The sequence below is a fragment of the Spermophilus citellus genome, assembly GCF_964194105.1.
Source record: "Spermophilus citellus genome assembly, chromosome: 10".
NCBI lineage: Eukaryota > Metazoa > Chordata > Mammalia > Rodentia > Sciuridae > Spermophilus > Spermophilus citellus.
In genome coordinates, this window is record NC_138197.1 from 62,074,117 (window position 1) to 62,089,274 (window position 15,158).

A 15,158-nucleotide genomic window follows, 5' to 3' on the forward strand; every position below is an offset into this window, starting at 1 on the left:
AAAAACATGGAAGTATAGTTAAGATATTGCATGAGTTTAGGGTTAGGAAATCTTAGAAAAGAGCTGGAGTTTTGATGAGGAGGTTACTGATGAGTTTCTCCTTTTGATTAGCTAAGCACTGAGATACACCCTGAGTGATGTTTGGGCATCTGAGTCAGACCCACACACAAATATGAAATGATTAAGTGAAAATGCAATCAGCAGTGGCTTGGGAGCATCGCCTGGTGAGAGATAATACTGCAGCCCTCTAATTGGCTCACAGCAAGCATGCAGGATGACGGATTTCAGTTGTGGTATTGCCAGTCCTGCTTCCCCCAGCACTATTATCTCAGAGTGACACTTCCATTACTCTGAGCGGAGAAAGATGAACGTCACCTGTCAGGGGCTGGTTAATTGTGTTGCTAGATGTATGTTGCCAGGGCGCAGGTTGGACATTTATGAACATAACTGCTTCCTCTGATGTCTGCCATCCTTCAGGGATCGATATAGCTCTTACAGTAAGCGCGTAATTGAGTGAAGGCACTTTCCACGGAGGGGCTGAAGATGAGCCCATTGTGTGAGCTTCATTGTCCATACATTTACCATAAATGAGCTGATATTTGCCATTTATTGTGCGCAGCATTGTGGAAATGGAAACTAATGTGCCACTTTCATTTGTTTTCTAGATAAATGGGGAAGATGTCCAGAATCGAGAAGAAGCAGTGGCATTGCTGTCTAGTGATGAGTGTAAGAGAATCGTGCTGCTTGTTGCAAGACCAGAGATTCAGGTCAGAACGGAGATCAAACGTCCTCAGACTGTACTCGATATTCACTGACTTTGTGGATGAAACTACAATCATTATCTGCTATTCTACATCAAATCAACCTCATAGATACCTGTAAAACCAAGCATACAAAATACAACCAAGACTGATCTTTTCTAATTTACCAACTTTACCAAAAAAAAGTATACATTGAAGACTGCCTTATACAGAATACCAGCTAAATATCCCACTTGAGGATATTTAAAGCACACAAAATTGAATCATTATTCTCTCTTTCCACTTGCCAGTTTTTAAATGAAGTCACACAAATGGTTGACTTTATATGATTTTTAATTTTGTGTGAATCCTCACATTAGCTTCCCATCTAAAAAATACTTAATTGGCATATGAAGGTATGGTAAAAGAATCTCTAATGAGAACATTAGCATATTTAATAGCTGTCATGTAAGGTATTTTATGTAGTTTGGTGTGGTCCCATATATATATTAAGTGAATTTTTTTCCAAGTTCGATATGACAGAAACATTTGTCCAACCAAAAATCTGATGTTTCTAAAGGAATTCTGTTATATCTTTACCGAGAAAGATGTCATGAAAATAAAGGAGAGGTAATGGTGGAAGAAATGTACTATTGGTACTTCCTTTTATATCCTTTTTCTGTCCTACCACAATGCAGAAAGGACAATACATTGTCACCGTTCTATCCATCTGTCAGTAGTTTGAGTGAAGTTAGTTATATCGCCATTTGTCTCTTAGGTTATTGATCTGATATTTTTCAGACTCAGTAACTACATACTATCTATAAATTACATTGAGTAAGTGTATTTCAGTGTCAGACTGAGTCCTGACTTGAATATAGTGGTTATAAAAGATCACCCTTTCCGCATATATTTCCTTTATGCCCTTGACCATTCTAAATGGTTCTCATAAAAGTCAGCCATGGCCTGGAGCAGAATAGAGTCACACACCTGAGGTCTTAGGAGTAGGGAAGTGACCCCACACAACTGGCTGGGTTGCCTAGGTGGTAATGAATTTTTGAAATACGAATGAGACTGTAACAATTACCTGGAAATTTCTCAAATCTGTTATCTCACTGATCACATTTTCTTGAAAAAGAACAGAATAAAAGGGCTAAATATTTGTGAAATTCATGGTAAATTGAAATGAACTCAGTAATGCAAAAGAAATCTTTATATTATAAGGTGGTTTCCTGCCCTTTTTGTGTAACTGCTAGAGAAACTCATTAATTTAGAACTAAAGGCATTTCCTTAAACTATGCCACATAACAGCCATAATGGGCTATGAAAAGAATAGAAATTAATGACACAGGACCAGATCCTCTGAATCTTTGATGGAATACATATGCTTGGCAGAACCAGTGGCATCTTTGAATATTTGGCTACACTCCTGGTCTTTCCCTCAAAAGAATCAATATTGGAGAATGAATTTTCAAATGAGACTTACTTTCCCCAATTTATCAAAGATGGTCCTCTGACTCCATAGGATGCTACCCTGCCTGTCAAAATCAGTATGTGCATTAGCTCATTGATCCTAAAGAAGGCTTCATTGCACTGAAAGGAAGCTAATTGCCTATAGAAAATCAGATTTCCAGAGAAATCAGCAAAGAAAATACACACCTTAAAAATGCAATTTAAGGGGCTGGGGATGTGGCTCAAGCGGTAGCTCGCTCGCCTGGCATGCGTGCGGCCCGGGTTCGATCCTCAGCACCACATACCAACAAAGATGTTGTGTCCGCCGAGAACTAAGAAATAAATATTAAAAAAAAAATTCTCTCTCTCTCTCCTCTCTCACTCTCTCTTTAAAAAAAAAATGCAATTTAAGCAGACATGATATAAAGTCACTACCCACCCCCCCCCAAAAAAAGCAAACAAAAAAGTTGTCTTTATATTACCCATTTTTCCCTATCAAAGTTAATATATCTCACTGCATTTTTTTGCATGTGTATTTTATTCAGGGAGAATGTGGAAGCATTTTGTGTGCTTTTAGAATGTTTTTTAAAAATGCTTCGAATACTCGCTAGATTCTTGGAAATGATCTACAAAGTTGCTAGCGGCAGTATTGTGCATCTGTGCAATATTTTTTAAATAACTCATTTCCTTCATTCCCTGTCACCTCTCTTTCATTTCCTGCCCATTTTCTTCCTCAGACCATTAAAGATATTGCTTTTCTGTCCTATTCCCCTCAGGACATAGGGGCAGAGAGGGTTCTCATAGGAACCTGTAGCCACTACTTTTGAGACAGTGTATATTGTTCCTTTTTCTGCAATGTTACATATTGTCCACTCTGGTGCAGACAGATCCCCACTGTATTATGCAGACAATTCTTCCTTTCCTGCAGCTCAGCTCAAGAGGGATGCCAATCTCTGTTGAAGCATTAGACTCAGACAGCAGTGAGTGAATGTCTAGGTAGAAAGGGAAATACAATAGGGAAAGGAAGCCAGCAAGAAGAATCTCCCTCTACTTCCCAGCCTGCAGGGAAGTTTATTAAAATAGGCGTGCTGACTATAGATGACATCTCAGGGTTGTATAGTGTTAGCCCATATGAAAAGAGTAATAGGGAATCATTAATTTCTACTTAGTTCTCTTTACCTTTTCTACCACTTCATTTAAACCTCAAAAGACTCTGTTCCATCACTCACTATATCAGTATTAGGAAATATTTTGTTTTGAACTAATTAAAGAAAAAATCCTTGCTGTGTTCATGAAAAGCAAACATTTTTAGCTTTAAGTAATTTCTTTTAGAGTCCGGCATTTGTAGCTTCATGACACTTAAAAGGGATTACAGAATGTAAATTTGGACAATTATAAATTGGACTGAATTTAAAATTTTAGTCAGCATGACTATCATAGCTCATCTGCATATCAAAGTCAGTGGAGTGCAGTTAGGTCAATTTATTCAGGCCATGTTAAGATAAATGAGGGTCAAAATTGTGTCCATACTTTTGGCTCACGTTGGATTAAAGTTTGTTCTACATGGTCTTTAATAGATAACACAAAATCTATGATTTGCCTTCTTGTTAATGAAAGTGATACATATATGCTCATTCCTCTTTGATGAGGTTTTATTGACCTTACAGGTTTATTTTGTATTTTGTATTTTTTTTTTTTAGTTGTGGATGGAAACAATACCTTTATTTTATTTATTGATTTTCACGTGGTGCTGGGGATGGAACCCAGTGCCTTATATGTGTGCTAGGCAAGAGCTCTATCACTGAGCTGCAACTCTAGCCTCTTTCAGGTTTGTGTATGTTTTAAAGTTTTAAAAGTTCAATTCAATTTAAAAGCTTATTTTACCAGTTTGTTGGTGAAAGCACTCTATTGTCCATGACTAGAAAGTCATTTCTTTGTAACACAGAGTAAAGCAGAGTTTTGACAATAACCTAATTCATTTAATAACTATAGACAGCTAATTTATGTAATCCAGCTCCAGAATCCACTTTGAGGCAAATTAGCTGTATTGACTGTCAACACCAATCATATTAGCAAGATAATCACCAACTTTTCACTTCATTTTGTGGAGGAGACAAAAGCATTTATTCAGTTTCATTTGTGTAAGATTCCCACAAGAACACATGCATCTTGCACCCACAAATAAAGCCCTATATGCTATACACAGCTTCATCGGCCATCAACAAGTCTTTTTCTAGTAATCGAGCCTCAAAAGTGAATTAATATAGGATGGGATCTGGGGTTGTAGCTCAGTGAGAGAGCACAGGCTTTGTATGCATGAGGCCCTAGGTTTGATACTCAGTGCCTGAGAAAATAAACAAACAGACATGATACAGCATTGATGTATTTTTCGTGTCCATTATTTACAAATGAAATAGATGTTAGCTCCATCTTGTCAACTATCTTGTTACCTTGGGAATTACCCGTCTAAAAGTAAAAAACAAAAACAAAGAAACAACAAAAACAGGATGAGGGTTACATCAGCCTGTGGGGTGACTTTGCAGATGATCTCATTGGGGGTTGTTGTAAGGGAAAAAAGCACCTAATTGCCCCATAGTCCTATTAGTATCATTGCAGTTCTTTCAACTCCGGGACTGTTGGAAGTAATGAGCATGACAGCTGTGGATTATGCAGTATGCTTTTCATACATTTTGAAAGAAGGTAATGTTCTATGCTGTGAGATTTACTCAGTTATGGGAGAAAATCTGTAGCACTGTTACAGGAAAGGATAAAAGAATCCAATTTTATTTTTTGTATTACCTTTTCTTCTTTCTGAGAGGTGAACTATAGGAGGCTGGTATTCTGAAGAGAATCATTATGATAAAAGGAACTGGTCAGGCATCGCCACTTAAGTTTACCCTATTTTAGCATGAGTTCTCACTAACATAATATAATGTACTAATATATTCTTTTGCAGCTGGATGAAGGCTGGCTGGAAGATGAAAGGAATGAATTCTTAGAGGAGTTAAACTTAGAAATGTTGGAAGAACAGCATAATGAAGCAATGCAGCACACTGCCAATGAGGTGGAGCAGGTAGGGCCAACAATTTGAATGACAGCATTTGAAATGTTGCTAGTTCTTTCTTTAAATGTAGAACCATAAATGGAGAAAAAAAAAACACAATCTAAGGGTTTGATCAAACATCTCTGTAATGGTAATTTTTTAGAGCAAATGATCATCTCAAATGAAGCCGAAGGAATATTTTTTTTTTCTGTTAAGAATATTTCTAGCTTGAGAAGCTCAGAGACTGTTGTTAATAGAGTACAATAGTATTCAAATGTTGACCCAGGTACTGTTTCAACCTAATTACAGAAATTTATAGTAAAACCGTGAGCTGCTTGCTAATATGCTAGCTGGAGACCAACTATATCCCATGAGGCAAACCTTCAAAAAGTAATATTTAAACTTTACAATGTTAATGTATCTGTTTGAGTATTTAGGTTATGACTATTGGATAATAATGAGACATGATGTAAGCCATCAATCTTATCTGCATGTTCGGTGGCATGATTACATCTGTATACCCCTGAATAATCAGACTTATCTTTGGTCCAATGGCTGCTGTTGACACATTGTGCAATATCTTCTATGACATCATTTGAGATTTTGATGTCATTTGGTCTTAAAGTCACCCACTCATTTAACAAAAATTTTTAGTTTCTATTACGTTCCAAGTACCACACTTGAATACTCAGAATGCGAAAAATAAAACATTTTTTGTAAAAACTGACAGAATTTCTGTTCTTAAATAACTAATCAATAGTAAAAGATCACAGAGTGGCTATGGCAAAGTGAGGCTTGGCATCTTTTTCATTATTTTTACTTTCTCACTATATAAAACCAATATCAAATAATTTGGATTTTTAAATTCATGATATTCATCTGCTTGATGTAATTTTGTTACCACTTCAATCTCAGTTTACTGCTTTGTTTAATTATCATCCTATTTTAAATATTAATTCTTAATACTTCTAAAAAATAATTTTTAAAAAATCCTGACAGGCTTAACCACATGAAACAAACATTCTGTCACTTAACCCAGCTGAATAATGAAATGTGTTTACATGCTAACATCTCAGGACAAACATGTGGGTGCGCATGTCCGTATATTAATAAATCATCAGATCGCAAACTACACATTTGCCTAGCCATGTGTGATGTACTCATGTGCTGACCATTGCTCCTTGGATACCACACAGCCTACAGTTTATGCTCAGAAGTGACTCTGCTACTGTGTTCATTGCTTTTCAATATAGGTGAGACAGACTGAAATTTTTATGTATGACTTCAACACTGGCCACAAATAAAGATATTTTTGGTGGCAGTTGCTAGTTGTAAGCAAGAAAGTCCTCGCTCCAGGCTTTTTCTCTCTCAGATACAAAATGTGACCTGATACAGAATTGACAGGAGGATGTTGAAAAAGGGAAGGGAGAAATCCTGCCCAGGTGAAGTGATATGGTGTCAAATGCTGCCTACTCATCAGACGTAATACAAATGTTAGGTCTTTTGAGGTAACATTAGATGTCCCTGAGGTTAGATTCTTATTGTGTGGAAATTTTTCTTCACCCATGAAACTGAAAAATGATGAGAAGTACAGAAACCTTTAAAAGTCTTTTGCCCCTATAAACAATAATACTACATTAGAAATGTCTTGGTAGAAACATTGCCTGTCACTGTAATAATTCCATAGGGAAATGATAAATGACAGAGCAGCATTACATTAGAAGCCAGGAATTCTAGGTCTGAGAATGGAAAACTATTTTGCCCATTATTCATAGACCAGTAACAAAAGAAAAGGGAATTCAATTAAAATTAAATATCTAACTATACATATGCCTACTGATATGAAAAAGTTTCATCTTCCATACTCTTCCTAGCCCGTATGGCTGCTACTGAAATATTGTGCAACATCTCCCTTAGCATAATTTGACTGCAGTACTTCAACTGCATGTAAAGAAAAAACAAACTAGTCTTCCTGTAGTTTTTTCAGTTCATTACAAAATATATGAAAAATATTAGTGTGATAAACTCAAACATACAATATCAGTAATGTCTGAGGCACAGTAGGCAGACCTCAACACATTTGATACTATTGTGACCTTATAGTCAGAGATGCCAGAAGTTGCAAGAAGTTTCCACTGTCAGTTATGATCACTTATAACTTTGTTATCAATAAAACATTTAAAATCAATATGTCCTAGGGCTGGGGATATTGCTCAGTGGTAGAGTGCTTGCCTGGCACATGCAAGACCCTGGGTTCAATCTCTAGCACCACAAAAAGAAGAACCAAAATCAGTAAATTTTTTTCTGGTGATGGTAGTGGTGGGGTGGGTACCAGGGATTGAACCTGGCGGCACTCAACCACTGAGCCACATCTCCAGCCCTTTTTTGTATTTTATTTAGAGATAGGGTCTCACTGAGTTACTTAGCACCTCACCATTGTTGAGGAAAATCAGTATGTTTTTAACAAATGAGGAAAAGTTTTCTAGGAAAAGATTAAGAATCCTAGAACATGACATGATATACCATCATCTTTTCCTTCCAAATTATGTTACATTTGTTATGTGGAACAAAATAGCAATTACCTAGAGAAATCTTTTTAGACTTGTTTTTAATAGCTTTTATTACACATTCCATCCCTCTTTAGCATTAACAGTTTTTACTATATTTAATTATGTAATTATACCTGTTAGAGAAAAGAAATATATGCGGTAGTAAGTAAACTTAGATGTAAGGCAAATATAATCTAGAACTGCCCTGTTATTATTGTATAATTTTTATATGATGTGCCAGAGGTGAAAATCACTTTACCCCATTCACAGAGAAAGAACTACATATGCACCTCATTAGGGCAGAGACAAATTATTCTCTATAAAAGGCAAAATCTAACAGGGAGTAGTTATGCATATGTGTGTGTGTGTGTGTGTGTGTGTATAAACAAAGTATATTCATGACCAAATCAAACAAGTTAAGGTCACCTGCTAATATTCATTTACAACTCTTATGCTTTGGACCAAATGTTTTAAGTAAAGCAATCCCCTTGTCACTTTGTTTGCTTAAATTAAAAAAAAAAAAAAGAAAAATACCTTCTTTGAGATTTCTTTATCTCAATGAATCTCAGAGTTAATTCTTAGATATTGCCCTTTTAGTTAGGACTAACTGAAATAACAAACTTCTGAGCAACCTTGAATAATCAACAGATTAGAAAGAGAGCTAAAAGCCTTTGCATGTTAACTCTATAATTGTAGTTCTAAGAATTATCTTAAAGGTAATTATGAGAGATTTTTAAATCAGGTATGCCAATACAAAAATAGTAAAACAGGTGCAAAGAAACAAAAGTGAATTTACTGGGGGGTGGGAGGGGGAAACCATAAGACATTAACATGAACTCAATTATGTTATAAAGGTATAGGGGAAACCCCACCAAAAAGAGGAAAGTGGCCGCAGGAACCCCACCCAAACTATTCCTAGGAATTCTGGAGGCAGCTTACTTTGATGGGTTTGAATTAATTTCTGTCCAGTGATGTCTCCAGGACCATTATTTGAGAAGCTTATCTGATAACTACAACGAGATTAAATGTTTAGAAAACCTTTCAGTCCAATAATATGCTCCTTTTTAGGGATTCTTTCTCAGAGTCACCAATGGGCCAGATATCCCCTTTTGTGTGTCTCAGAAAACCTCAAACACCAAGGGGTGTGAGATGGCTCAAGGTATTATGACCACTCTCATGGGAATCCCTCAGTTGAGTTGTGAAAGTGCCCTCCACACCAGGAGTAGGGTGTGTTCTTCAGAGGAGGTTCCCTATTAGGCCATTGCATATTAGAGGTGAGTTACCTCCATAAAAATCTAGTCACCTGTGGGGACAGAGAAGGCTGCAGGGGGCATTCATCTCTTTCCTTTTGTGTCCAGGGACCTTCAAGTAGATAAATATTCTAATAGGACTATGTTAGCCACCAAATAATCTCTTACCTTCAAAATGATTATTACAAACACATTTTTTACAATCATTACAGACATAGGCAAAAAATAAAAATAAAACAATTACATTAAGTCATAGTGTCCTCCAGAGCAGACCAGAAAACTACTAAGTAGCCCATCAGTGAATCCTTATTATTTTCACTCTAAATACAGACTCCAGAAATTGGAAAATACCAGGACTCCCACAGAGATTATTTCATCTCAAAAGTCAAAACTAGAGGGGCCATTCATACCCCTAAATCAGAGAGAGAGTTCAGTTGGAGGCAGAGTTGTTCTTAATAGTCTTACTCTCCCAGTGACTTCTTGTTCTTGGGAGCAGTTCAGTTTTACAAAAATAAAGCAGGCTCAGATGGTTAGCAATGCTGCAGAGGAAGTATGCTCAGGCAGTTGCGCCTTCCAGACTAACATCAGTCCAAGTGGCCACCAAAGTTCAGCAACCACAACTGCACCCTGCTGAAAGACAAAAGAACCCCAGAGAGGCTGTCCCAGGACTCAAGGTCTATCTGGATCACTAGAAATGTCATTAAACAAGCAACCACTGCCCAGAACACATGGAATCCAATATAATGCACCAAGCTTTTGCACAAATAAAAAATATTTATTGTGTTGTCAATCAAAAAAGGGTCCAAGAGCTAAAAAGGAACAGAAATCTGCTTCCCTGGTTAGTTGGAGCAGGGGAACTTACAGGGAGGAAGTAAAGTTGCTTACTGTTTGGATTGGCATGCCTCTTCACATGCCCCTTCATAAATTGGGTGTGTTAGGTTCTGTGCAGGATCATTTGAGTTTTTGACATCATCAACCAGACAACCTGGCTTCTTCTGCTCATTTCCATTCTTAAAAAGCTGGTTCCAAAGCCTAAGAATGGTTACTGCCAGGCCTGGAGGCTTTTCCTGGTATAACTAAAGAACTTTGTTATTGAAGGAATTTATGTCCAAATGGGTCTAGGCCTTAGCTGATTTTACTTGCAATGCACCAATTCTTATATCTGAAAGAAATTACTGGTTGAAAGTAGAAAAATATTTTTATGTAACTGAAATGAGCCCTAAGAAATTGTTGTTGCTTTTGAGAGACATGATTTCAAGATGCACTGAGGTCAACACATGTACCCAAGAATATGCCATGCTGGCAACATAAGAAGTTCCAGGAGATACAGCTTTGCCTCTTATCCCTCTCTGTTAGTAATAACCTGAATTCATCTGGGATTAACCTTCCACATCTACAGATGGAAAGATTTGGGGCTCTCATACACAAAGTAAAACTCATCCTGCAATTTTGTAGTGTTGGGCTTACGATTGTCAGCATATTACTAAGTCAATAAAGTTGGCTCTAAACTTGAAGAAAACTCAAAAGAAAAAAAATAGGTGACTATGGCCTCTGAACTCCAGGTCTCATATAGCTGAAGACCATCAACATATTGTGTCTTATCTTTTTATGTATTTCCCTCTCAGAGATTCATAACAGTGTTTCATTTATACATCTTCATCTCAGAGATTCTCAAATAGGAGAAAAATCTATAAAAGCAATTCCCATGTCACTTTGTTTGCTTAAATTAAAAAAAAAAAAAGAGTCACTCATTTACATGGGTCCTCTTATTTATACCCAAGTGAATATCACAGGCACAACCAAGCAACTTTCATTTTCTCTATTTCATTGCCTAAAAGGTTTCCATGAGCTAATTGTCCTTATTACTGATACTAATCTATATCTTTATATAGATCCTAAAATTAGAGCAACTTTCTAGGAATTGCATTTTGCCAAGAAGCATTGTTTTACAAGCAATTTTCAACAATCAATGTTTTTCAAAATCATTTTCCTTTGTTCTCTCAACTTTATTTTCTCAGCCAAAAAAGCAAGAAGAAGAAGAAGGCACAACAGACACAGCAACATCCTCCTCCAACAACCACGAGAAGGACAGTGGGGTGGGGCGCACAGATGAGAGCCTGAGAAATGAGGAGAGTTCAGAGCAGGAGAATGCAGCAGAGGACCCCAGCGGTACATCTTTGAAGAGCAAGAGAGAGCTGGGGCAAAGCCAAGACACCCTAGGAAGTGTGGAACTTCAGTGCAACGAGAGCTTTGTGTGCGGTGAATACATTGACTCAGACTGTGTTGGCAACCACGATGAGGAGTGTGAAAGATTCCGGCAGCTCTTGGAGCTCAAATGCAAGATTCAAAACCATGGAGAGTATGACCTGTATTACTCAAGCAGCACAATTGAATGCAATCAGGGGGAGCAAGAGGGAGTGGAGCATGAGCTACAGTTACTTAATGAAGAGCTAAGAAACATTGAACTTGAGTGCCAGAATATTATGCAGGCTCACAGGCTCCAGAAAGTGACAGACCAATATGGAGACATCTGGGCTTTACATGATGGAGGCTTCCGAAATTACAACACCAGCCTCGATATGCAAAGGGGGAAATTAGATGACATCATAGAACATCCAGAGAAGTCAGACAAGGACAGTTCTAGTGCTTATAACACAGCTGAGAGCTGCAGAAGTACACCACTAACCATAGACCGTTCCCCTGACAGTTCCCTTCCCAGATTGATCAACCTCACCAATAAGAAAAACCTGAGAAGCACAATTGCAACCCACCACGCACCTTCTGGACAGAATAGCAAAGAGTCGACCTCCACCAAAGCCAAAACCACTGAACAAGTTTGTAGCATTGAAAGCCAGGAGAAGAGTTTGGAAAGCAGCACGCTTCCAGATCATGAGAAGACAGTCAGTGAACACGTCCCTTACCTCTCTCCTTACCACAGCTCCTCCTATAGGTATGCAAACATCCCAGCCCACGCTCGCCATTATCAAAGCTACATGCAGTTAATCCAACAGAAGTCTGCGGTGGAGTATGCCCAGAGCCAGCTCAGTTTGGTGAGCATGTGCAAGGAATCTCAGAAGGGTTCTGAGCCCAAGATGGAGTGGAAGGTAAAAATTAGGAGTGACGGGACCCGGTATATCACCAAGAGACCAGTGCGAGACCGAATTCTGAAGGAACGTGCCTTAAAGATCAAGGAGGAGCGGAGTGGCATGACCACAGACGATGACACCATGAGTGAGATGAAAATGGGGCGCTACTGGAGCAAAGAGGAGAGGAAGCAACACCTGGTTCGGGCCAAAGAGCAGCGGAGGCGCCGGGAGTTCATGATGCGGAGCCGGCTGGAATGCCTTAAGGAGAGTCCTCAGAGTGGCAGCGAGGGCAAGAAGGAGATCAACATCATTGAACTGAGTCACAAAAAGATGATGAAAAAGAGAAACAAGAAAATTTTGGATAACTGGATGACAATCCAAGAACTGATGACCCATGGCGCCAAGTCTCCCGATGGCACAAGAGTTCATAATGCCTTCTTGTCTGTCACCACCGTATGACCAAATGAATAGAATGCAACTGATGTTCAGAGGGTGCTACCAGTTCGGTAGAGTATGATTGCCTCGTTCAATGTGGCGTTTTTATATATATTTTGTGACTCTTTATAGTTTAAATTTTTTGTAAGCAAAATAACCTGGTAATTTTTCATTTGTTTTTCATATGCCAGTACCTTCTTTTTTGGCTGAGATCTTTTCCTTAACTTGTGATATATTCATATTACTCATTTATAAAAAACAAAACAAAACAAAAAAACGAAAGGAAAGAAAACAAGCAAAAAAAAAAAACTTAAACAAAAATACTGAGAAGCCAATTAATTTCCTACCTTAATGTATCTATTGTAAGTTAAAAATCTGGATTTATTTCTCTAGTTTACTTATTTTCTACTTTAATAATTCAATGCCAAAACAATTTCTATGCTTGCTTCTTTGCATAATATGTACTAATTTGAACCTGTTAATAAATCACATGCCACATCCTGTTTACACATATAAACACCTCTTTTTAACACCTTGTACTTTTAACCCATAAATGGCCGTTGTCTTTGTCTCAGTAAAGTGTAGGTGGACAATCTTCCTGTGATTTGTAGTGACATTGGTCATGTAGCTAGATAATTGTGATAACTGTGACAATAAAAAAGAAATAAATTATTGATTATCCTTAAGAAAAGTTATCAAGGAGTGTTTTATTTTCATTGTCCACTGTGGTTAACAGATATAAATTAGTTATACATGTATACTATTTAGAAGACTCCCAATTGTGGATTATAAACTGTGTACATTTCTATCACTTTTTTTTTCAATAAAGTTGTCTTGAACCACTTCTTATATAGATCATTGTGTCACATATCCCTTCCAGGATCAAATTAGATATGTACAGTGCCTAACAGATGCTAACTAAACATTCAGTATATATTCATGCTCCTCTTGCCTGCCACTCATGTCATACAAAGCCAAGAAAAAAATCAGGGAAGATGGAAAGAGGATCAGTAAAGTGCTTGAGATTATTTATAATGATAGGATGTATTTTAGTCTGCTCAGGCAGCTATAACAAAATAGCATCGACTGGGTGGCTTAAACAACAGGAATTTCTCACAGTTCTCGAGACGGAAAGTGAAGATCAAATGTGCCAGGGTTAGAGTTTTCGGCATATGAATTTTTGGAGGACAAAATTTAGTACTTAGCACTTAGTTCATTTATTGAGTTGATAATTTAGAAATAAATTTTGGAAAACCATCTTGGCACTAATTTTCAGAAGAATCAAATGCCTTATATGTCAGTTTATTAAAAGGTAAGATTGTTAGATGATTAGACAGATTTTTTTAAATCTAGTTTTTCTTCATTTGAACCGATAAATCATATCATAGGTTAATCAATCACAAAGCTCCCAGAGTGAAAGGCCAGATCAACCGTGTGCATGCAAACAGGAGTTTGATCCTATTTTCATTCAACCCAACGTGTTGTTTTAATATAATGGATACACAACATCTGGATATTTCCAAAGCTTCTTTCCTGTACAAAACCCACAGTGTCGTCCCATCACCTCTCGAATTAGACTCTGATGCCTCGCATTATATTCAAGGCCCTCCATGAACTTGCAGCTTTGCCTACTGTTCCTCCAATACAGATCTTTTCTGAATTATTCCTGGCTCCTGTTCTTCCTGCTGAAGTTATGTTATTTTCTGTCTGAGATTTCTAGCAAATCCTATTCCTCGCTTAGATGGTGACACATTTTCTTGTTGGAGCCTGTTTGATTACATGGGACTTTCTCAGGTCTGTGGTATACATGAGTGTGCATATTGTTTTACTTGGAAATTTTGTTCTTTGATTATTAAATCATGTGCATAAAACTTATTGTGTTCCTACACAGATTTCAAGTTCATGAAGGGAGGTCACTGTGTCCTCCTCTGTCTTGGTAAGCCTCTGATAGAATGCCATTTGAATAATGATGTCTACTAGTTGAGCTAGATTACTTTATTCATTTCTCTCATCCACATATTAGTCCTTATGCTACTGCTTTCCGTACTCCTCTAACCTTTCCAATTCTTGCCTTTTGAAGGGATATCACAGAGGAAAACTAACTTATAAATAATGAAAAGCTGGAACCAAAATTTTTGAAATAATAGTAGTAACAGCAAAGTAAGTCAACTGAAAAAAAGTCCTCACTTCTAATTTTACCCACTGTTAATACAATAGCCTAGCCAAGAGTACTCTGCATACACCCAGAGTTAACATTTGACATTATGTTTTAAAAAAGAATACCTGCCTGTCTTAAGAGTTCAGTTCTTTCAATACCTAAACATGTGGTTACTGCAACTTGAACCAACGTGTGGATTTTCCTAAAGAAGCATTTATACATCTCACAGAATGCAGTGTTTCCAAAGTTACCAGCTTAGTTTTAATTTTAGGAAGGACAAGTACGCTTGCCAATTAAAAAAAAAAAGTGACAATGTTTTTCATGTTTGTGTTTATGCAGTTCTACAAGTTGAGAAATGTTTCTCTTTTAAAAATCAGTGAAAATCTAAAATGTGTTATGCTTTATCTTTCCATATAATCTACCTTCGTACTAAACATGTCTTTTT

At 37.3% G+C, this 15,158-nt stretch overlaps 1 protein-coding gene across 2 annotated transcripts in view; it reads left to right on the forward strand.

Moving 5' to 3' along the window:
• PDZRN4 (PDZ domain containing ring finger 4) overlaps window positions 1–14,176 on the forward strand; it is a 358,432-nt gene extending 344,256 nt beyond the window's left edge. For both annotated transcript variants that reach the window (XM_081311909.1, XM_081311910.1), the window contains 3 exons: window positions 666–767; window positions 5,149–5,265; window positions 11,053–14,176. In XM_081311909.1, coding sequence (XP_081168035.1) covers window positions 666–767; window positions 5,149–5,265; window positions 11,053–12,579 — 1,746 coding nt within the window. In that variant the 3' untranslated portion in view covers window positions 12,580–14,176. The remainder of the gene's footprint in view (window positions 1–665; window positions 768–5,148; window positions 5,266–11,052) is intronic.
• Window positions 14,177–15,158: the final 982 nt, after the last annotated feature.